The sequence below is a fragment of the Notamacropus eugenii genome, chromosome 1 (assembly GCF_028372415.1).
Source record: "Notamacropus eugenii isolate mMacEug1 chromosome 1, mMacEug1.pri_v2, whole genome shotgun sequence".
Classification (NCBI taxonomy): Eukaryota; Metazoa; Chordata; class Mammalia; order Diprotodontia; family Macropodidae; genus Notamacropus; species Notamacropus eugenii.
In genome coordinates this window covers 433,847,021-433,871,801 of record NC_092872.1, presented here as the reverse complement: position 1 = coordinate 433,871,801, position 24,781 = coordinate 433,847,021, and the positions used below count along the sequence as shown (strand labels likewise).

The following is a 24,781-nucleotide window of genomic DNA, read 5'->3' as shown; positions in this document are numbered from 1 at the left end:
TAACCATAGAATATGAGCAAGAAGAGTCATGCTCTTCTCACTAGTGAATCACACATCGACTCTCAGAATTTCACAGAAGGAAGGAACCTGGAAGGCCAGATAATTCAGATACACATACAAAAAGGAATTCCCCTGCTCCTAAAACAAGATAGAAGGTAGAATGCCCTCCCTCTTTTGCAGGAGTAGGGGACCACGGGGACAGGACAACACATAAACTATTTGACGTAATTATTTTAGTTTTGCTGAACAATTTTTATTTTTAAAAATTCTTAGTAATGGGATGGCTTTCTGGGTAGTAGCAGGGAGGAAGGCTATATTTGAAACTGAAGGTGAGGCAAAAAAAAACCCAACCCAGGAATCCCTTCTACAGTACACCTGACCCCTGGTCAACCAGCCTTTGTGTAACTCCTTCTAGTGAGGAGCCCACTATCTCCCTCCTGAGGCAGTTCACTCCATCTAGGTACAGTATAATTGGAAGGCAGTTTTCCTTACCTTGAACTGAAATGAGAAGCATGATTTAGTGCACAGAGCACTGGACTTAAGACTCAAGAAGACCAGAGTTCAGATCCTACCTTAGACACTTACTAGTTGAGTATGGCCCTGAGTGAGTCACTGAATCCACCTGGACCTTAACTCATCTGGAAAATGAGGGGGTTGGACTTAATGATTATTAAGGCACCTATGACTCTACAGATATGCTTCAATGGATTTTTTTTGAGTATTTACATAGTGCCTACTATGCACTAGGTACTGTGCTAAGTGCTTTTTACAAATATTCTACCCTTTACCCCTCCCAAGAGGCAAAATAAAACTGCACCAAATACTTATGTCATCAAGAATTCAAGTTACCTTGTGTCTTCAAAGCCATGACTATCAGAGGTAAACAAAATACCCAACTATCCCCCAAGGTGGGGTCTGACCCCAAATGGCCCCTCTGAGAAATGATAATTACCTCTGGTGCAGCCTCTGGAATGAGGTGCTGAAGAACCATCTGTGTGACCTCTCCTTTCAGTGGTTCTGTCCCACCACTGGGTAGCAGAGGAGATTCCTCAGCCAGCCTCTCATTCTCTTCTCCCTCTTCCTGGGCAGGGCTCACCACTGTCTCCACAACCACTTGGAACTGATTCAGACGGTGTCTTAGGACTGACTGCAGAGAAAGCCAGAGAGCATGCCTGGGCCAGTTCTTGAATTAGTGGGTCTTTTAAGAAGTGCCCATCGCTTCTTTGCCCCACATCTGAGTGAGGCCAGAAAGCACAAGAGAAGCTGGCCCAAACCCTGACTGTCCTTGTCTATACCACCTCCCGAAAGCCTGGAAACAGAAGGATTGGGCATGTACTGACTGGCTACCTGAGTTAGGAGCATCATGGTCCAGTGGGCAGGCTACAGTGGTGGGCATCACAAGACATGGATGCCCTGGGTACCATTTATGGACTCTTAGACAAGTCACTGAACTCCTCCCACAAAACGGGGTTACGACAACCTGCCCTGCCTTCCTGATAAGACTGAAATGATCAAAAAAGAAGGAAAAAAAATAGATAATAGATATAAAGAAACTTTGAAAAGTTAAAAGCATTAGAGGAATGTAAGATATTATCTATTCTCTTGCTGCCAGAAGCCATGCATAATCAGCAGAAATAACTTTAAGCTAGTCTCTTTTCCATTTAATGAGGTAAGTACCCTCACTAGGACAGCTAGGTGGTACAGTAGATAGAGAACCAGGCCTGGAGTCAGGAAGACTCATATTCTGTGTCTGGTCTGAGACACTTGCTAGCTGCGTGATCCTGGACAAGTCACTTAACCTCTGTTTGCCTCAGTTTCCTCATCTATACAAAATGAGCTGGAGAAGGAAATTGCAAACCACTTCAGTATCTTTTCCAAGAAAACCCCAAATGGGGTCATGGAGGGTGTCAGACACTACTGAAATGCCTGAACAATAATATATTGAAAAGATGTGATAGCAAAGGACATTTAAAGTTGGAAATAAAAAATTTCTAACCTGGAAGAGCCCTTAGAGACCATATAATTCAATCCTTTCATTTTGAATATGAGGAAACTGAGCCCTAAGGTGATTAAAGGATTCACCTAAAGTCACACATTAAGCTGGGACAGAGCAGAAACTAAATCCCAGGTATCTCAACTTCCAGTCCATTCTTTTGTACTGGTCTTACATGAGTCAAACACATTGCTAGGCTGGTCCCTCTGATGTGATATTAAGGTACAGGCCTGTGTATCCAATGAGTAAATTCTCAGGCAATTCCCTGGCCCTTCAATGGGAAATGAACACCTCTGAAAAATTAAAAACTTGCCTTGATAACCTCAAAGATCTCTTCCAGCCCCAAATCTGCAGTTTTCTATTGGGATCCTCAGATCATAGATTCAGAATTACAAGGAACCTTTGCTGTCATCTAGTTCAACCCCTTCATTTTACAGCTAAGAAAACTGAGGCCCAGAAAAGCGAAGGAATTTGCCCAAAGTTACATGGGTAACTTTTAATGGCAGAATTGGAATTTGAACCCAGGTTCCCTCTCTGATTCTAGTCACCTTCCCAATATACAGTAGATACTGCCTTGACAGTCAGAGATGCTCTCCACCACCAGCTTTGTGTATTTTCTTCTCCCTCTCAACCCAGAGTCATCCCAGAGTGGTCAGTCATTCAGACTGTTCTACGGGTTGGTTACCTCTTGACTGGTCTTCAGTTCTCGGATACAATCTGATAATGAGTGGAGACAGCTCTCTAAGTGGAAGTAAACAAACCAAAGCTGGAAAAAGGACAGAAGAGAAGAGAGAAAGCATCAACTTGGCACCTGGCCTCCACACCCCATTCACCATGTTCCCTTTCCTGCTGCTCTCCCCTTGCATTGTCTTCATTTCAACATTGAAAACAGATCTTCTGCATGAAGCCTTCCTGCTTCACTGTGCTCTCCGTGGCAGGGACACACCATTCTGTTCCCTCTCTGTCTATTGCTCTATAATTAACTCTAATTTTTCTGGCAAGTAGAAAACTTGCTTTTCATAAAACTGAAAAATGTTCAATCCTGTTGGCAAAGGGTTTTCATCTCCTGCCATTAAGTTAGTAGGCATCCTACTAATTAAAAAGGACCAGGAATATTAATTGATGCAAAAACTTTTTTATTATAACTATACTTTGAAATAATAATTTTTATCCTATCTCTATTTTTTTCTAGTTTATGGATAAAAAAAAATTCACTGCCTCAATGGCCATAACTTTTTGCAGCAAGACAGCCTTAAATTTGTATCCTTCTAATGTAAAAAGAAAAAAGTTGCCTTGAGATAATTTATCTGTCCTTAGCGTAACGTATTAATGTAATTGCAATACAATAGAAGGGATCTTGGCATAGTGAATGCAGCACTAGACTTGGAGTTGGGAAGTTCAGGGTTCAGATCCTACAGCTGACACTTACCAGCCAGGTAACCATTGGCTGAATTCTGTGACTCTCATCTGTAAAATGATGAGGATAGACTTGATGACCCATGAAATCCCTTTCAGTTCTAGAGCCTTGATCCTGTGAGCTGAATCAAACCACCTCCTTTTACAGATGAAGAAACCAAGGCCCCTAATCAATAAGTGATTCAACTCAAGTAACAAAAGTCTTAAACAGCAGGGACAGCAAGCAAATCCAAAGTCTATAATTCCAAATCCAGGGATCCCTTCTTGTTTCCAATTAGATCCACTTCAAAGAAAAGAAGTAGTTCCATATTGCTTGCCCTACTGTACAGGGTGCTCATCCTTTGGATGAGCAGCCCTTTCTCATCTTCTTAGACAGAGACCTGATCTACTGGAATGAATCATTCAGAGAAGTGATACCTGCAGTACAACCTGGCAGCCCTCCACCTCACCAGTCACTCCCAGGAGCACGTGGTATGGCATCAGGGTTTCGTTGGCAGCTGCCAGACGAAGATCTGTATTCGTGTTTGCCTGTGAACCCAATATCCAAGTGATATAGCAGGACACTCTTACCCTAGGGCAGCTCTCAAACCATACAAGCAACCCCATCTTAAAATAAGCTGTTATTATGCAGATTCAGAGAGTTACCACGGACCAAATGGTAGTCCCCAAATCAAGAACTCCACAACAATTCAACATAACACACCAAGACCAACAGGGAAAAGAATGCCTCCCTCCCTACCATCTTCTTTCCTACCTTTGCCCTGTATCCCGCCCATTCCCAGACTGTGACCTGTCCCCCAATCTATCCTTCCCACACTGTGCTCACCATAATCATTCTTATACATAGATCCATTCACATGATTCTTTTGCACTTCCCTACTGCCCATATTCAAAGAAGCATATCCAAAATCTCCTTTTTTAGTTTCTCTAGAAATAGTAAGAAATAATATTTCTCTCTAAAGCCCTTACCAGACTTCTGGGAAAATCCCCAGGAAAAGTAGGTGATAGTTCACAAAAAAAATTAGGCTTTCCTTGGAGAAACAGAGAAAGGGTAGCATCAAACCTTTTAACAAAGGGTAAGCCTGATTTGGTTCACCCATTACCACCCCATCCACCAGATGTGAGAAGAGCTAGAACCCTCACTTCTCCTTTGAGAAAGGATTAAAATGTGTGGAAGAAGAGGTTTAGTTCCAGGAGTGAAGGAAGTAGCAAACAATAGGACTTGGTTAATCAACATGAATACTTAATACAGACTGTATATTTAAATTATTTTGTGTGTGATCTTTTCTCCCTTTAAGATTCCTATAATGTTACCTGAAATCTTGGGAGAAGTAGTCATGTCAGAGGGAAGCCTATAGACTATAGACAGGCAGGTAGTACAATGGAGAATGTCCACTGAAGTACCTTCCCACTCTGAGATGCTGTACCTTATTCTCTGGATTCCCTTACACTACCCAGCCCTCTGGAACCTGTGCACAGAGTACGACAGAAGGGAAGGAGTGGACCTATGTACACAGGGAATTCTCAGATGAGCAAGCTTTCCACTAACGTAGGTCAGTACCAACTCTGCAATATATACTCATAAATTGTCTAGACACTGGGAGGTCAAATGATTTGACCCAAACATTGGTTCATATCCCCCTGTTATTCATCAGTCATATCCAACTCTTCATGACTCTGTGTACCAATTGTACACAGAGTTTTCTTGGTAAAGACACTGGAATGGCTTGCTATGTCCTTCTCCAGTTTTATGCAGGCAAGAATTAAGTGAATTCCCAGGGTCACAGCTACGGAGGGTGTAAAGCTGGATTTGAATTCAGGTCTTCCTGATTCCAGGCCTAGTACTCTATCCATCAACCTGCCCCAAAGCTTAGTTTCCTCACTTATAAATGAGAGAATTGAGCTAGATGATTTCTGAAGGTCTAAATCTATGATCCCATAATTCCTAGTAAGCTGTAAAACTCGAGGGCAGGGACCAGGATTTATCTACACTTGGCACCTCTCCCAGCTCATTAGATAATTAATATTTTTGATGGCTAAATAAACATCCACTGCTACCAAAATGTTCCCCTCAAAAAATAGGTTTAAAAGATACAGATAATAAATAAATAAATAAATAAATTTAAAAGAGACAAGTTTAGCCTGAGAGAGAGCTTGGAGACTCAACTCAATACTTATAAAATACCTACCTACTGTGCTAAGCTCTGTGGACAAGACAGAAAAGGAATGGTCATTGATTTTGAAAAGACCTAGAGTTGTTTTCCATGACCTTCAGGGAGGCAGGGCTATAAATAGTATTCACTTTACAGCAGTATCTCCCTTACCTTCCTTTGGTGCCAGTCAAAGATGAGAATGAGAATGACGGTGGCTAATACAGTGCCTAGGGTCACAAGAACCATAGCTGCCCAGTGTCTTCCCAAAGAAAACATCTGGCTGGTAGAATACAAATTAGCCCACATCGCTATGTAGAAAACCTAGAGGAACACAAAGATATCATGTACTCAAATAATCAGAAAATTAATAAAGCAGAAAAGTTATCATCACCATCATTATCATCATTATCACTGATCTTCATAGAGTACCTTAAAGCAATGGTTCTCTAAAGGTTTGCCCCAGCACATCCATGTGGCTATGAGTTGCATGGAACTCACACTTATAATTATACACACCTATGCAAGTCTGTTGGCTTTCCTGCAGCATGCCTCAATTCAGAGCAAAGAATAATACCATTTATTGAACAAAAAATAAAATTGAGAAACGTTGTTATAAAGTTTGCAGAGTGTTTTGCATATCTAATCTCATTTGAGCCTGACAACAACCCTGGGAGATAGATAACCTGAATATTATTATTCTCATTGCACAGATAACTGGAGTTAGTAAGTGTCAGAGGTGGGGGCCCTTTGGTATAAGTGCTGTATCCTCATCCTCTATCCACTGTATTACACTACCCCTTGTCCACAGAAAATTAACCATGAGAAAAGTGGTCACTGTTTTTTATAGCACTGTTCTATTCTCCAAGAAAGTATAAAAATATAAAAATTAATCCTAAAATGAAATTTACATCTAATGAAAAACGAGAGAGGAGAGGGAGCCTACAAGCACGTGAGCAGAGGGGGTAGCCTGGTATGCAATGATCCCAGCTTAGTGATTCACACACCAAAAGGCAAGTCACCTGGTAAGCACCCAAAGGATCACTTTGGTACCATAAGTGTAATATAGTGGAAAAAGTAAAGGATTTAGAGTTAGTGGACCTGGCTTCAAATTCCACCTCACCTGTGCCACTCACGACCTCTGTGATTTTGGGCAAGACCATTAACTTCTCAAGATTATGTAAAATGAGGAGGTAAGATTAGGTCCCTAGTGCCACTAAATCTAAGAACCTATTAGCATGAAATCTTATCAAAACTGGTACCGCCTCCAACAAGGCACACCACAACCCTTCTATAACTTAACAGATAATCCTGGAAAGTTTCTTGGGCCAAGAATGCATCCGTCATTGGCCAACCTGGTGATTAAGTCTGCAAATTTAGCTAAGCTCTCCTCAACTCATAGTAAGGCAGAGTCCGGATGATGTGGGTGGTTCAAATTATGCTTCTGTATGCCCTGGGGGAATCATTTAACTTCTCTGCCCCTCAGTTTCGTAATCCTAAAATGGTAAGACTGGACACAATGACCTCTTAAATCACTTCCAGCTCTAAATCTATGTTGCTAGGATTTATCTGAGAGTCCAAAATTAGCACTTTCCTATCCAGGTAGGCTTGGCCTGAATTTGGAGTCCATTAGCATATCATTTGAGAACCAGGGTCACCTACTTGCCATGATAGGCATAAAGCTGTTTAGCATGAAGCTAAACCCTATGTTGGGGGCTAGAACACTAATGATCCAAGTCTACAAAATCTTGAAGCTGGAGCATGGGGGTGGGGGATAGATTAGTTCAATGGAAAAAAAGGGTACCTTTAGGATAACTAAAAGGACATCCTGCTTTATACTGCAGGGCATAGAAGGTAGAGAAATTTGTTGCTGCCCACAAGTTATACAAGACAAATATGTATGTGGAAGATTTAAAAAAACTATATAAATGTAGAGTCTATAATAAAAACAGCATGTAAAGAACACAGAAAGAACACTGAGTTTGGAATCAGAATCAAAAGGTAGCTTCCCTACCTTCTCTCAACCATCCTTCCAACTCCAAGGCCATGCTGCCTCCAGGTTTGCCTGCCTCAAGACCCAAAGGCTGGATTTCCGCTATGCCAGAAAGCCCCTAGCTGAGGACAAACATCCCCACACTAGGAAAGAATAGGCATCTTCCAAAGGATCTTACCCACACATAGCCTCCAGCACCCACTTCAACAGACTTTATGGAAGCCCTACTGAATTCTATGATGTCTGCTTCAAATATTCCTCCCTTTAGCAAGTGGTGATGGGCTTTTCACACAAGAGGAACAAGTCTAGAGGCAGTCAGGGAATAGACTCAAATCCTTACCACAGCGATGGCCAACTGGAAAGGTCTGGAGTTATAGAATATGAATCTTCTCACTTGGGGATCTAAGACAGCTTTTTCAATTAAATTCTTGTACTTCTCTGTAGGTACCTGCTCAGAAATCCAAAAGAGAAAACATGTTTGACTTCAGCCTGAGAGATAGCCCCCTCACTTCCTTGCCTGAGAAAAGCAGAGGACAGTATTGCATTCACTGACTACTTACAACCATAGGGAACAGCGGACACTCAAAAGAAAAGGGGTAGGCCAGGTCACGAAGACTTATTTAATATATCAATGAAACTTTATCACTGCTAAATTTGACTTTAAAAAGAAAAGGGAAAGAATATTTACATAGAGCCTATTAGGCCAGTTTAATCACTTTTCACAATTATCATCAAACCTAGTTCTAGGTTATTAAAAGCTTTAGACATCCTCATACAATGCCTCAGGAGCCAGTACCTGCTCCTATCTTCTAGATCATTGGTTCTGGGAGAGTGAGGCTACAACCCCCTCTTTGCTCTGGCACCATGGGAAAGTTGTCCTTGGTTCTGTCCTTGGTTCACCCTAATGCTGCGTCCCTTCCTTAGTCAATCAGTCAGTAAACAATTTATTAAGTGCCTACTGTGTGCTGGGCTTTGCATTAAGATTCTTTACCATCAAAATTCCAAGGATTGGATTTGGAAGTCTGTATCTACTGCCATACATAAATGGCAGACCTTCTCTGCCCTGCTTTACCAAACCACACTTGAAAAAACAGGCCCCCGCCCACCATAACCATACATGGGAAGCCTTCTCTTCTAACCCAGGAATAGTCTCATACCCCAGGACCTCCTCCAGGAGAGAGGCCTCATACCACAGGTCTGACCAGCAACCCCACACACAATCCAGGAACCTGCTGTCTTCTGATTGTACACCATCTCCTGCCATCCTGAGTGAAAGCAAAGGTCCTGGCACCGAATGTACTCTCTGGAGTCCCAACTCTATCACTAACAAAATTATTTCATCTTAGACTTATTTTTCTCACACTTCTTATCATTCCTTGCCTTAAAAGGACTCTGGCTGTACCCAGACACAGAGCATCCCTAGCCTCCCTCCCCAATACTTGGATTGTATTTTTTTCTTCTCTATGTTCCAGTGAGGCAGCATGGTGTAGGAGACAAGCATGCTGGACTTGGAAACAAGAAAATCTGGGTTCAAATCCCAACTTAGACACTTAGTAGCTGTGTGACCAAATGCAAGTCACTTAACCTCTCCCAGCCTCAGTTTACTCATTTGTAACAGAAAAATGAGTGGAAAGGACTCCATAACCTCTAAGGCTCCTTCTAACTTTAAACTTGCGACAGAGGTTATGACCCAATGCACTTGGCCAAAGGAAGAGTTGACATATTTCCTTCCTCCTTGACATTTTGGATTATTCCTCTAAAGTTGATTCCAAATGTCTTCATCAACTTCTCTAAGTCTTCGTTGCTGTCTTCTTTTCACTCTTTTCTCAAATTGAGCATAGCTCACTTACAAAGATGAAACTAAAATATTTATTCAGATATCAGAAAGCCAATTCCATCATGGTAACAATGAAGTTTGTACACATTACCAATAAAGGGAGCACCTCCATCCCTAAACCTTCCCTCTCTCAGGCCTCCTCACAAACAAGCTCCCCTAGGTAAAATTCTATCCTCCTCCTCAGGATAGCTGCTCTGCCTCAGCTCTGCCTCACTCTCTCTCGCTCTGCCCTTCCCACCCTGCCCATGTGGCAAGTTCCTCCCACCATCGGCTCCATGTGACCCAGACTGAGTTGGGCCAAAGCTCAAAGCAGAGCACATGGGCCTATGAAGGGGCAGGGAAGATTTTCAAATTCCCTTCCCATTACACAGGGTTGCTGTGATAATCGAATGAGATAATATTTGCAAAGATTCACTGATCCTAGTTCTAGCTGAGGGTAGAAATGCAACAATTATTTACCAATCATTTACATACTATTTAATCATTCATTCCACAAATATTTATTGAGTGCCGACTAGAGCAATTATGATTTTATAAACAAGTGACCTTTCTTCAGGCCTCAGTTTCCTCATTTTTGAAATGAAAGGCTCTGAGACGACCTCTAAGATCTCATCATCTATAGTTCCTGGCCTATCCAAGTCTAATGGAAGGGTCTGACTCACCTGGATCCCCCAGGTCTTCAGTTTCTCTTGGGAGACTTCTATGTTAAAGGGGGCTACTTCACAGGTACTGTCAGTACGAAGAACTGCGAGGAGCTGTCCATTGCTAAGTCCTGAGATCAGAAGAGAAAAGAGAATCTGAGTCATTGATCATGGCACATCATGCATGATCTACCCATTTCATGATTCATGGGATATTTGTGGAAACCAAACAGCAATTGCTATTTGGAGAAAACTATGAATTCTTCAAATAGATTCTTCAAATAAATCATAAGATTTAGAGCTGAAAGGGATCTCAGAAGCTATCTTGTCCAACTCCCTCATTTTACAGGTAAAGAAACTGAGGCCCAGGGATGTTAAATGACTCAGCATCACACAGAAAATACATTTCAGAGTCATGCATGATTCAAAGCTAGGTCATCTGACTTCAAATCCAGTGCTCTTTCCACATCACAGATTGAATCCAACCATTTAAATCTATATTTTTATTCTATAACTCAGTTTGGTATTACAAGGCCCTGAAGGGGAAGGGGAAAAGACAAAGTATCTGTTAAGTGTTTACTATGTATGTGCCAAGCACAAATGCTAAGTACTTTACAAATATTATTTTATTTGATCCTCTCAATAATTCTGAGAGGTAGGTGCTGTTATTATCCCCATTTTACAATTGAAGAAACTGAGGTATACAGAAGTTAAGTGACGTCTCTGAAGTGTCACACAACTGGTGTCTGAGGCTGGATTTGAATTCACATCTTCTTTACTCCAGGTCCAATTGCTATCTATGGTGGCAACTTAGGTGCCCTGAAATACCTTTTGACTCATTAAATAAAAATGAAATTATGTTCAATAGAGTTGTATTGCTAAGGTTCATTTTAAAGCTTTCTGGATAAATATGAGTTAATTATTTGTTGGCAAAATGGTTCAAGAAATCTAGATGGAGGAAGAGCTGGAAGAAGACACAAGAAACCTTAATATAAAGAACAAAGAATATTCTCATTTCCAGTTTATTAACTCCATTGTTGTGTTCTGGAGAAAGGAAGGAGTCAGGAGGGCTGGGAGGCTTCAGGGTAGGGGGAAGGACACACAGGAGGTCCAGATAAAAGGAAGGATATCGGGGAAATTGGACCCTGGGCTCAAAAATGAAACTACTTTTTGCAAGGTTTACACAATGATTTATAAATAAACATTGATCAACAAGTCAGCATGTTTCAAATAGTCCATTGCAGGGAACAAGAAGGACCTGAATGACTTACGTATAATTAGGAAACACAAATATGGAAGTACATTTTACACAACTGTGAATCTTTTAACCAGAAATGATGACAGAGGAGCTATATGGGAAGCAATATGTTATAGTGGGAAGAGCAATGTAGAGTCCAAATACCCGAGTTCAAATCCTGACTCTAACTTTCTAGGCCTTACTTTTCTCATCTCATCTCATCTGGATGGGATGATCTCCAGTATCCCTTTATTAATGATGCTATGATCTTATGAATTCTTACCTCATTACTCTGCCCTCTCCAGTGGAAGCTCTAATGGAGACTGAAATGGTCAAACGATGCCAAGAAAAAAAGGGAAGCAAAGAGTCCGTGTAACCCCAGAAACTAGATTCTTTATCCCTGAATAGAATCTACTGCATAAAGTTCCCTCCACAATCTGGATCCAACCTATTCTTCCAGCCTTATTTCTCATTGCTCCTAGACATGTCCTAAAAATGTTCAGCCAAAGTGGATTACTCTCCGTCCTTGGGCAGGGCGTCACCATGCACCCAGGTACACAATCTTGGAACCAAACTCAACTCTCCCTCAACACCCAAATGTTATCAGTTGCCAAGTCTTATCACTTTGACCACCATGTTTCTCACATGCATCCAATTCTCTCATCTTACATGGCCACTACCCTAGTTTAGGCCTTCATTACCTCTCCCTTAGGGCAGCTAGGTGGCACAGTAGATAGAGGGCTGGGCCTGCAGTCAGGAAGACTCATCTTCCTGAGTTCAAATCTGGCCTCAGACACATGCTGGGTGACTCTGGGCAAGTCATTTAGCCCTGTTTGCCTCAGTTCCCTCACTCATAAAATAAGCTGGAGAAGGAAATGGCATTACTCCCCAAGCTATAGATATAACTTCCAATTTGGTTTCTATGTTTCAATCTCTCCCTCATACAATCCATCCTCCACATAGCTGCCAGATTGATAGCCTTAAAACACAAATCTGGTGTCAATCCCCTCCTCAAAAGACTTCAGTAGCTCCCTTTTGTCCATCAGCTAAAATGCACATTCTTCAGTCTGGTATTTAAAGACCTTTACAATCTGGCTGTAGTCTATCTTCCTAGACACATTATCGCATTCATGCATTCTATATTCCAGCCAAAATAGCTACTTTTTCTCATATTCATTGTTCCATCTCACCTCCATACCTTTGCACTTCTCCCTGGAATGCACTTCTCCCTCATTTTCACCTTCCAGAATTCCTACCTTCCGGCCAAGTACAGTCCAAGTGTGGCCCCCTACATGAAGTCTTTCCTGATCATTCCCCAGGTGCTAGTCTCTGCCCACCCTGACCAAAACAAAAGTCCTGGTATTTACTTATATGAGTACGTGGATGTTTATCTCAATAGAATGTTAGCTCCTTGAAAGCAGAAGCTGTCTTGGTTTTGTATTTGTATCCTCAGCAATTAATATAGCTCCCAGTACGTAGTAAATGATTAATAAACTCTTGTTGATTCATCAATTGTATTTTCTAATTTCTGTGCTTTTACTCTCTCACTCACTAGCTGGGTAACCATGGGTGAGTCATTTCTCCTCACTAACCCTTAGTTTCTTCACTTGTAAAAGGAGGATTAAGTTCTTCAACCTAGGGCAGATTGGTCCTAAGCTAGAACTAAAAACTACCAACATCCTTGCATAGAAATTTTGGAGGAAAAAAAGCAAGACAGTACAGCTCACTCAGTAACCTGGATGCAATCCATCCATACACAAGCCCTCAGGCTGTCTATTTGGAGGACAAGCAAATGTTCTTTCCAGTCACTGCTTTCTGTTTCCCTAAAAGACATGGCAGGGATTGAAGAAAGAATCAGATCAGGGCTCTCAGCCACTTCCTGAGCCCTCCTGAGAGAGAGTTTTCTTGCTAAATAAGAGGAAAACCTTCAACACATCAACTCTTCCCACATAAATATATACTACTGATAATTCATAAAAGCAGGCCTATTCTGGCCAAGCATCAAAGTCAGACCTCAACTGCCTACCCATTAAAATAAGTTCAAGAAGCCTTCTATTTAGGAATACCTTTTGAGTTTCACTTCCTATCAGAATCCTGGGCTATTTCATAGTAGCCTCCTCCCAGTGACCTCAGAAAGACCTACTTGCCAAACCAGAACTTACTTATCACAAGGCACTTCCCACAAGGACTGCTCTCCTCATATCATGAAGCAATTTACCAAATTCCAGACACTGAAGACTTACTTAATCCAGAGTTTGGCTTGGATCTCTCTACTACCTCAATGTACCCAGCTGAGGGGCTGCAGTATGTAACAGTAACACATAACAATGAGGGGCGGAGTAGAAAGACGCACATACGCTAGCTCCAAACCCACAGCCCATAAAATATCTGTAAAAAAGAACTCCCAACAAATTCTGGAGCAGCAGAAGCCACAGAACAATGGAGCAGACAAGATTTCTGTTCCAGAGAGCCTGAAAACCTCTCACAAAAGGTCCTTCGCACTGCGGACCCGGAGCCGAGCCCAGCCCTGCCTTGGCCACAGGGCACCGAGAGCAGTGGATCCAAGCAGGCTTCAGGGATGGAATCTCCAGCGGCTGCGCGGGTCCCTCCACCCACAGGTGACAAGGGTCAGTGACAGGGTCTCTTTGGTGGGTTGAGAGGGGAGTGGGGTGCCCCCATAACTCAGGCCCCCTCGGGAGGCAGCAGCGGAGGGGGAGCAGACCAGGGCTCCCCAAACAGGCAGGAGCCTGGATCCATTGTTGAAGGTCTCTGTATAAACCCCCTCAGGGAACTGAGCCCATGAGGCGGCCCTGCCCCCACCTGAGCACCTGAACTTGATCTCACACTGAATAGCAGCCCTGCCCCCACCGAAGCCCTGAGGCTGGGAAGCAGCATTTGAATCTCAGACCCCAAGCACCAGCTGGGTGGAACTGGAGGCCAAGTGGGTGTGAAGAGATTATTCAGAAGTCAAGTCACTGGCTGGGAAAATGCCCAGAAAAGGGAAAAAAAAATAAAACTATAGAAGGTTACTTTCTTGGTGAACAGATATTTCCTCCCTTCCTTTCTGATGAGGAAGAACAATGCTTACCATCAGGGAAAGACACAGAAGTCAAGGGTTCTGTATTCCAGCCCACCCAATGGGCTCAGGCCATGGAAGAGCTCAAAAAGGATTTTGAAAATCAAGTTAGAGAGGTGGAGGAAAAACTGGGAAGAGCAATGAGACACATGCAAGCAAAGCATGAAAAACAAGTAAACACCCTGCTAAAGGAGACCCAAAAAAATGCTAAAGAAAATAACACCTTGAAAAATAGGCTAACTCAACTGGCAAAAGAGATTCAAAAAGCCAATGAGGAGAAGAATGCTTTCAAAAGCAGAATTAGCCAAGTGGAAAAGGAGATTCAAAAGCTCACTGAAGAAAATGGTTCTTTCAAAATTAGAATGGAACAGATGGAGGCTAATGACTTTATGAGAAACCAAGAAATCACAAAACAAAACCAAAAGAATGAAAAAATGGAAGATCATGTGAAATATCTCATTGGAAAAACAATTGACCTGGAAAATAGATCCAGGAGAGACAATTTAAAAATTATGGGACTACCTGAAAGCCATGATCAAAAAAAGAGCCTAGACATCATCTTTCATGAAATTATCAAGGAAAACTGCCCTGAGATTCTAGAACCAGAGGGCAAAATAAGTATTCAAGGAATCCACAGATCACCGCCTGAAAGAGATCCAAAAAGACAAACTCCTAGGAACATTGTGGCCAAATTCCAGAGTTCCCTGGTCAAGGAGAAAATATTGCAAGCAGCTAGAAAGAAACAATTCAAATATTGTGGAAATACAATCAGGACAACACAAGATCTAGCAGCTTCTACATTAAGGGATCAAAGGGCATGGAATAGGATATTCCAGAAGTCAAAGGAACTAGGACTAAAACCAAGAATCACCTACCCAGCAAAACTGAGTATAATACTTCAGGGGAAAAATTGGTCTTTCAATGAAATAGAGGACTTTCAAGCATTCTTGATGAAAAGACCAGAGCTGAAAAGAAAATTTGACTTTCAAACACAAGAATGAAGAGAAGCATGAAAAAGTAAATAGCAAAGAGAAGTCATAAGGGACTTTACTAAAGTTGAACTGTTTACATTCCTACATGGAAAGACAATATTTGTAACTCTTGAAACTTTTCAGTATCTGGGTACTGGGTGGGATTACACACACACACATGCACATGCACACGCACACACACATAGAGACAGAGTGCACAGAGTGAATTGAAGAGGATGGGATCATATCTTAAAAAAATGAAATCAAGCAGTGAGAAAGAAATATATTGGGAAGAGAAAGGGAGAAATGGAATGGGGCAAATTATCTCTCATAAAAGAGGCAAGCAAAAGACTTATTAGTGGAGGGATAAAGAGGGGAGGTGAGAGAAAAACATGACATTTACTCTCATCACATTCACTAAAGGAAGGAATAAAATGCACACTCATTTTGGTATGAAAACCTATCTTACAGTACAGGAAAGTGGTGGACAAGGGGATAAGCAGGGTGGGGGGGATGATGGAAAGGAGGACATGGGGAGGAGGGAACAATCTGAGGTCGACACTCATGGGGAGGGACAGGATCAAAAGAGAGAATAGAAGTAATGGGGGGCAGGATAGGATGGAGGGAAATATAGTTAGTCTTATACAACATGACTATTATGGAAGTCATTTGCAAAACTACACAGATTTGGCCTATATTGAATTGCTTGCCTTCCAAAGGGAAGGGGTGGGGAGGGAGGGAGGAAAAGAAGTTGGGACCCAAAGTTTTAGGAACAACTGTCAAGTACTGTTCTTGCCACTAGGAAATAAGAAATACAGGTAAAGGGGTATAGAAAGTTATTTGGCCCTACAGGACAAACGAGAAGATGGAGACAAGGGCAGAGAGGGATGATAGAAGAGAGAACAGATTGGTGATAGAAGCAATTGGAATGCTCGGTGTTTTGGGGTGGGGGGAGGGGACAAAAGGGGAGAAAATTTGGAACCCAAAATTTTGTGAAAATGAATGTTAAAAGTTAAATAAATAAATAAAAGAAAAAAAAACACATAACAATGAGAAACTGAACTCTAAGAAGCTTTATTGATTACTATATTCCTAGGGAACTTATAAATGGTCAGGAAATAATGACAGTTTCTGGATGATATCAGAATGCTACCAGAAGAGATGAAATCTTACCTCTTCTCTCTAGAGAGGAAGTATCCTCCTGCACGAGAGTGCTCCAGTCAGGGAAGGAAGTAAGGGAGGGTCCAGGTGCCCCAGCTCGGTCCTGGGGAAGGTCATATGCCATGGTGAGGAGAAAGTTCAAGATAATCCTCTTGAAACTTTACATCATCTTCACAAGAAGCTGCCTTGCCTTCTTTGCCTGTCCAGAGAACAGTCAAATCAGCTTATGCTGCCTTTGGTCAAGGCCAGAGACAAAAGTACAGAACAAAATAAAACTTCAGAATGTAGCAAGACCAAGGATACTCTTTATCTCTTCGACTGAAATTAACCTATCATCGGGGAACAAATCACTCACAATTACATTTTTTTGGTTGTTGCCATTGAATTTAATCATTCTGATAACTCTGAGAAAAATACTATTTTAATCTGGAATCGAAGGGAATTTAGGGGACAGAGAATCCAAAACTCTGCAAGGACATTGCAGGGTTACTGCTGACCACTACTCTTCAGTGATAACTGACTACCATCCTTCAGATAGCAAACACTTGTATGTGCTTACACATGTGTGTACATATGCATATGTGTATATGTGTGTGCATATACGTGTGTGTACATGTATCTTATATATTTTAACATATGTTTTTTAAAATTTTGAGTTCCCAGTTCTCTCCCTTACTCCAGTCCCTCTCCTACCCACTGAGAAGGCAAGCAACATGACATCAATTATACATGTGAAGTCATGCAAAAGATTTCCATATTGGCCATGATGAGAAGAAGAAGAAGAAGAAGAAGAAGAAGAAGAAGAAGAAGAAGAAGAAGAAGAAGGAGAAGAAGAAGAAGAAGAAGAAGAAGGAGGAGGAGGAGAAGAAGAAGAAGAAGAAGAAGAAGAAGAAGAAGAAGAAGAAGAAGAAGAAGAAGGAGAAGGAGAAGAAGAAGGAGAAGAAGAAGGAGAAGGAGAAGGAGAAGAAGGAGAAGGAGAAGAAGAAGAGGGAGGAGAAGAAGAAGAAAAAGAAGAGGGAGGAGAAGAGGAAGAAGAAGAAAAAGAAGGAGAAGAAGAAATAGTAGAAGAAATAATAGAAGAAAAAAGAAAGAAAGAAAAATATGCTTCAATCTGCACTCAAGAGTTCATCAGTTCTATAGACAGCATTTTTCTTCATGAGTCCTTTGGAGTTGTCTTGAATAATTGTATTGATGAGAGTGGCTAAGTCTTTCATAGTTGATCATCATTACAATACTGCTGCTACTGTATACAGTGTAACTCACTGCTCACTTCACTTTGAATCATTTCAAGTATATCTTGCCAGGTATTTCTAAAAACCATCCTGCTCATCATAATGATGCACAATACTTATATCACAATCATATACCACAACTTGTTCAGCCATTTCCCAATTGATGAGCATCTCCTTGATTTCCAATTTTTTGCCACCAAAAAAGAGCTCCTATAAACATTTTTATACATATAGATTCTTTTCCTTTTTTAAAAAATCTCTTTGGGATACAGACCCAATGGGGTACTGCTACACACTGTTTTATAGTTCTTTGGGCATAGTTCATGTTTCTCCAAAGAAAGGCTGGACCAGTTCACAACTCTACCAACAGAAGCACTTTCTTATTTTCCTTTTAACTTGTCTCTCTTTTAGGATCAATACATTGTGAGAACTAGGTTCCCTGATCCTACACCACAAATTCTGACCTGAAATCCCAGTCCTTTCCTCCAGAGAGCCTCCTCCACTGGGAGGAAAATCTAGCTGCCAGCCATGGTGTATTTGTGTTTTCCCCCAATGCTTCAGCTCATCCACCACCTTCTCTCTCAGCAAGGCGGTTTGAGTATAAATTCTAAACAAAGCACATAGTAGCTCAGACCCAGGTGATTGTGCTGTTTAGCCCTTCTGTTAGCAGAAGCTAACAGTATGGAATATCAAGGAAATAAGCCACTTTCTTTCCCTTTTAGAGATGATAGTTAAGAAAACAAGTAACTAAAATGTTTCTAAAACACTCATTGGACCATGATAATGCCCTACTCAAAAATCTTCAGTGGCTCGTAACTGACTTTAGAGTAAAATGCAAAGTGGCAAGCCTGGCATTTAAAGATCTCCACAAGATGGATCTCACCTTTCTGATATTACTCCCAATGTGAGTCTGGTCATCTCATTATTCTTCATGAACTCTCTATTCCATCCAAATGAATGCCTCACTGTTCTCTGAACACATTTTAACCACCTCTCTCTGTGCTTTCATACAGATGTTTCCCAAATGTATGAAGGGAACACTCCCTCTCCTCGTCTCTGCTTCATAGGACCTCTAACTTCATTAAGAACACAGCTCAGGCACCACCTTTTAAAGGAGACCTTTCAAACCCCTCAGTTATTAGCATTCTCTCCCTCTTGAAATTATTTTTGTTTATACTTCCCATTTTCCTAGATGTGTGTATGTTTTATTCCTCCAGTCCAACGGAAGCTCTCTGAGGACAGGTGCTATCCTTTTTTCTCTTTGTAATCTAGTACATCATAGGTGCTTAATAAATGTTTGTTGACTTGTTAAATAAAACACATACATTTTCACATTTTTCAGTCCCAGAAAACTCTTGAAGAAAGCTGACTAAAGCATGCTGTGTAATACACCAATCTGTAACACTGAGAGTTGTACCCACAAGAGAAAATAAGTGTGGGCCCTTAACATTGAAGTTGGTATTGTATAGATTGTAGACCAGGGAGTAATTATGTGGTAATCCTCGGTAAGCAGAGGAGGAAAAGGGGGGAAGGTAGCAAGCATTTATTAAATACCTAATGTTTGCCAGGCACTATGCTAAGCACTTTACAAATATCATTTCCTTTAAACCTCACAACAACCCTTGGAGGTAGGTGCTATTATCACCCCCATTTTAGAGCTGAAGAAACTGAAGTAGGGAGCTTAGTCCAAGGTCACACAGCTAGTAAGTGTCTGAGGCTAAGTTTGAACTCAGGTCTTCCTGACTCTAAACCCATTGCTCTATCCACTGTGCCACCCAGCTACCTAATACACAGAAAGATGGTTGGGTAACACACCTGTGGGCCCCTGATTCCCTCTACCCCATAAACTCATTCACTTTGGGAGTATCTCAGAGAGTCAGATCCCTCCAGCTCTCAGTCTATGACTTCATAACACCCAGTGTATTATGACTCTAATTTTGGGACAGGAAGAGTTCATTATACCATAGGCACTTATTACATACATTCAAAAAGACTGCAAAGCAATTGGTAAACCACATCACCAGTGCACTTCCATGTACTGATTCCACTAAAAGAACAAATAAACAAAATTAACCCTAACCCCATCCTTCTCCACACACTCCCCGCCCCCCCCAAAAAAATCACAGAATCTTAGAACTTCAGAGCTAGAAGGAACCTTAGAAATCATCTTCCCCAACCTCCTCCTTTTCAAGTTATCGCTTAATTGCCAAATTGGATTTCCCTCTTCTCAGTGCTCATTCTTTGTGATCTCTCTGTAGAATTGGATCTTTTCCTTCTGAATACTATCTCTTCTCTGGGTTTTCAGGACCCTGCTCTCTTGTTAAGCTGTTAACTTGTCTGAGTGCTCCTCAGTCTCCTTTGCTAACTAATTTATACTGTGCCTTCTGTGCTAATAAAATGCTTAATAACTGACTCTCCAGGGGAAAAATGTATGCATGATACACTTATAACTTTAATCGGTATGATTAACATTTTCTTCATGACTCTCTTAAGTCTAGAGGAGCAACAAAACAGCCAGTCAAGCCCTAGTAGTGGTTGTCAGTTTTGCTCACAACAAGCAAATGAGTTTAGAGCCAGTTATGAGTTGGCTCCAGCAAACGTCTGACCCCAAGGCTTTGTCCTGAGCCTTCTTTTCTTCCTCCTCTTCATGCTCTCACATGGTAACCTGATCATCTCTCATGAATTTAATTATTGTCTCTTCAAAGATGACTCCCAGATCTAAATATCCCAGTTTCTGTTTTGCCGCCCAGTGCAAGCCCTCATCAACTTCACACCTGGACTATTGCAATAACCTACAGATGAGTCTGCCTGCCTCAAGTCTCTCTCCACTCCAAACCATTCTCCATTCAGCCACCAAAGTGATTTTCCTAAAGCACAGGTCACCCCCTACTACACTCAGTAAACCCCAGAGGCTCCCTATTATCTCCAGGAGAAAAATGTAAACTCTTCTGGTTGGTTTTTAAAGCCCTTCACAGCTCCAACCTGCCTTTCTAGCCCTATTATACATTACTCTACTTCCCCTTCCTGTATAGTTCAGCCAAACTGGCTTTCCCTCTGTTTCTCACACAAGGCACTCCTCCTCCATCTCTATGACTGCACTGGCCACCCCTCATACTTTCCCTCCTTACCTCGAACTCACAGAATCCCTTAATCCCCCCAAGACTGAGCTCAAGCTTTTACACAAAAGTTCTCCTGACCTCAATTGCTAATGCCTCCCCCAAAATGACCTAATACATATATTTTGTAATTCATTCTGCATATACTTATATATATGTATACATACACATATATTTATATGTATATACATGTGTTGTCTCCCTTAATAAAGTATATGGTCCTTGGGAGCAAAGACTACTTTAGTTTTTATATTTGTATCTCTTGACCTAAGGTACATGGTGGCCATTTAATGAGCGCTAGTCAATTAACAAAACCAATACCTAAAAAATGGAAATGACTGGTACAAGGTCACTGAGACTCTACAACATATCTTTTGACTCAGGACACTACACTGTACTGTTTCATACAGTGAATTCATACAAGAGAAATTAGTAGTAGTAGTAGTGGTGGTGGTGGCAGTACTAGCAGTAGTGGCAGTAGTAGTAGTAGTAGCAGTGGCAGTAGTAGTAGTAGCAGCGGTGGCAGTAGTAGCAGCAGAAGTAGTAGTAGTAGTAGCAGCTAAGAATTAATAACACCTATTCTGTGCAAGCACTGTGTTAAACACTTAACAAATATTATCTCATTTTATCCTCACAACAACCTTGAAAGGTAGGTGCTGTTATGAAGCCTGTTTTATAGCTGAGGAAACAGACAAAAAGAGGTTAAGTCACTTGCCCAGGTCATACAGTTATTAAGTGCCTTAGGCCAGATTTAAATGCAGGTTTTCCTGATTCCAGGCCCAGCACTCTATCTACCATCTAGCTGCCCCTAAATTACATATGTAAGTCTGGCTAGCCTTTAGCAAGTGTCCTTTGACATCACAACACACCATTTTACTCATACACTAGGGTCAAATAATTAACAGGTAGAAGGATCCTTAGGGATCACCTAGTTCCAGCTTAAGAGTCCCTGAAAGGTTAGGCATTTTGCTCATAGTCACACAGCAAATGGTGAAGCTAGGGTCTGACGCAAGCTCCTTCCACTCTAAATCTGCCACTGAATCACACTGTCTCTTGATTCACCTTGTTCTAGGTTACTGGAGTAGTAGCAGTTCTGGGACTGAAACCCAGGACCTTTACCCCCTGAGTTCGAGGGTAAATGTTGGTAATGACATTTTCACTTGGATCTCTCAGTTCCATTTTGTACCTCTCTAATTCATGTTGAGTGTGGTATAATGGAAAGAAGAGAGGCCTGAGTTTGAATCCCCATTCCCACATTTTATAACTGTGTGGTGCTGAACAAGTGACTTTTTCTCCCTGAGCCTTAATTTCTTCCTATATAAAATAGCCATAATCATACTTAGAGCTCTTTACCTTATAAGGTTGTTATTAGAAGCTAGAATTTCATCAACTTTGATGCACTATAGAAATGAGTTATCATCATCATACAATGTTGGACATCCCATTTATCTGTGAGCTTGTATTCAATAACTTTGCATCTCCCATCCTCACTCCCAAGCACCTTGCACATGGTTCTGCAGGGAACTATGTATTTAATGAACCTCTGCTAAATAACTGAGCGGCCACGTGGTGCAATCATTGGGCCTGGAGTAAGGAAGACTGATCTTCATGAGTTCAAATCTGGCCTCAGATACTTCCAATTATGTGACTCTGGGCAAATCATTTAACATTGTTTGCCTCCATTTCCTCAGTTGTAAAATGAACTGGAGAAGGAAACAGCAAATCACTCCATTATCTTTGCCGAGAAAATCCCAAATTGGTTCATGAAAAGTAGGACATGACTGAACAATAACAAAATGAACGCTTCTATAAAGTATGTGGAGCCACCCTACTGGAAAGGATCTGGTATGAGTGAAAAGTCAGGCTGGCTAAGCCTCCCTCTTCACCACACTCATCTCACCTGCTGCCCCAGCAGGAGTATTAAAAAACAAAGGCCTAGGTGACAGAGACAAAAATGAGAATGGAACCAGCAATGTCCAACTACAGAACTTATGTCTGAAACATGGAAGGAGGGAAGGAAACACATAAACCATCTAAACCAACCTCCTCATTTAAGCACTAAAATTAGGGCCAAAGAACCTAACTCCTCTGGGTTGGAAGCCCATCTTAGCTACTTAATATCTGGTTTATCATTGGCAAAATATGTCACCTCTCTGGGCCTCAGTTTCTTCATCTGTAAAAATGAGAGGGTTGTACTGGAGGATTTCAAAGATCCCTTTCAGCTCTAAATCCTTATTTCTCAGATAAAGACCTTGAGATCCAGAGAGGAGCATCACTTCATGACACCCTTCCTTTGTACAATCAGAAGTGCTAGGAGGTCTTGGCACTGGACAAGGCATAAGGCAGGGTCCCTGGCCTCTACCTGGGAAAGCCTGGAAAGAACAATGATGACGATGACAGCAACAAAAATTATAATAGTGATCCAAAGACATTCCTTAACTATTTCTTTCTTAGAAGGGGGAGGCTAGACTATCAGGGTTAAATGACTTGCCTAAGATCACACAGCTAGTAAATGTCAAGTGTCTGAAGTTGGATTTGAAATGAGGTCCTCGTAACTCCAGGGCAGATGCTCTATTCATTGTGCCATCTAGCTGCCCCTAGTTCTTAAAAAAAATTGTCTCTGCCCATTGTCTAGGTCTTTAAAAGCCGCTGTGTTCCTGGACCTGAAGAGGTCTTGACTTTACTTTCCAATGTAACTTGCCTTTTCCTGTATTTATCTACTTCATGATCATTTCTTACCCTTCTTCAGTCAGAAGGAGAAAAAAAGGTTCAGGATCTGGGTTATTGAAGACTGTGAAGATTATTCTTTCAAGGGGCTCTACCACTGCCCCAGGGACCCCCACCAAGAACTATACATAACATTCACGTTCAGTATCCTTCCACAGAGGTGACAGCTGAATTCCCCTGGGTTACCCATTGCAGCAGCAGGAAGTTGTAAGAAAGATTCAAACCTTGTACTACTGCAAAGCAGATCATAAAAAACACATTTTGTATTCTCGAAAAGTCGGGAAGGGATTTAGAGACCATCTAGTCTCAACCCTTTCATTTTTAAAGAGAAGGAAACTGAGGTCCCTGGGAGGAAAGCATGCCTTAGCTAAGGTCAGACTGTAGCAGAATCAGCCCCAGATGTGTGTGTGCGTGTGTGTGTGTCTGTGCGTGCCCACCCATTATACCACACTGCAACCCAACTAGAACAGGAGATTCTCAACAGGAGAGTTTGTGCAATGAATTTCATCAGAGGAATCGGGTTTGAATCCTGACTACTGTTTGTGACACGGGGGAAGCTGCTCCCTCCTTCAGAGATTCTGCTTCTTCATTCACGCTCCCGAGGAAGGGCTAAGCAGGACACAACAGCTAGGCTTCTGTGATCTGCTTATCGAAAGCCGACCCTGGGATAGGAAAGTAGTGCCTGGTAAGGTCACTGATGTCTCCGCTTGGCAGGATCGCGGCCCCTTGGGGGAAGGGAGGCCATCACCTGACTGCCTTCAGTTGTTATCCCAAGACAGGCCAGAACAAGCTCCAGCTCCCCGAACTTCCTGCATCTGCTGCCTTCTCTCCTCCCAAACAGTTGTGCGCTGGAGACCCCAGCCTTCAGCAATCCCCTGCGGAATGGCAGAGCCTCCAGCCTGGTCATGAGCATCCAAACTCCCATTTACTCCTCCTGACACGAGGGTACAGGCCCCTAGGACCCTGCCCCGGGGAGGGGAGAGGTGCTCTCAGGACTGCGGGGGCGCGACGGGGCTCCCTCCGACTCCGGGCCTCAGTGCCGGGAGCTGTCCCGGCGCTCCTGGAGCACGGGCGCACACTCACCGTAGAATCCGCCGCTGCAGTAACCCCCGCGCCGCCGAGCAGAGGGTTTCCTTCGCGGCGGGAGCCGCTGCGGTGAGGCCGAGGGCCGGTCCTGCGGAAGGTACCCTCCGAGGCGGGTCCGCCCAACCTCGCCAGCACAGCAGGAAAA

The 24,781-nt window shown here is 42.2% G+C and overlaps 1 protein-coding gene across 5 annotated transcripts in view; it reads right to left on the bottom strand.

Moving 5' to 3' along the window:
- The window catches only part of TMEM268 (transmembrane protein 268), a 77,159-nt gene that overhangs the window by 47,783 nt on the left and 4,595 nt on the right, over positions 1 to 24,781 (bottom strand). For 3 of the 5 annotated variants that reach the window (XR_011972077.1, XM_072631731.1, XM_072631730.1), the window contains exons 1-8: positions 24,634 to 24,750; positions 16,488 to 16,674; positions 10,052 to 10,161; positions 7,893 to 8,000; positions 5,734 to 5,883; positions 3,827 to 3,937; positions 2,679 to 2,759; positions 953 to 1,147 (exon numbers count right to left, since the gene is read on the bottom strand). Coding sequence is in view for 4 of the 5 variants with exons in the window: in XM_072631731.1 (XP_072487832.1) it covers positions 953 to 1,147; positions 2,679 to 2,759; positions 3,827 to 3,937; positions 5,734 to 5,883; positions 7,893 to 8,000; positions 10,052 to 10,161; positions 16,488 to 16,599 (867 nt within the window). In the remaining variant the exon portion in view is untranslated. Of the gene's footprint in view, positions 1 to 952; positions 1,148 to 2,678; positions 2,760 to 3,826; positions 3,938 to 5,733; positions 5,884 to 7,892; positions 8,001 to 10,051; positions 10,162 to 16,487; positions 16,675 to 24,633; positions 24,751 to 24,781 lie in introns of those variants that run through there. The other 2 variants (XM_072631733.1, XM_072631732.1) reach the window with 2 other exon arrangements.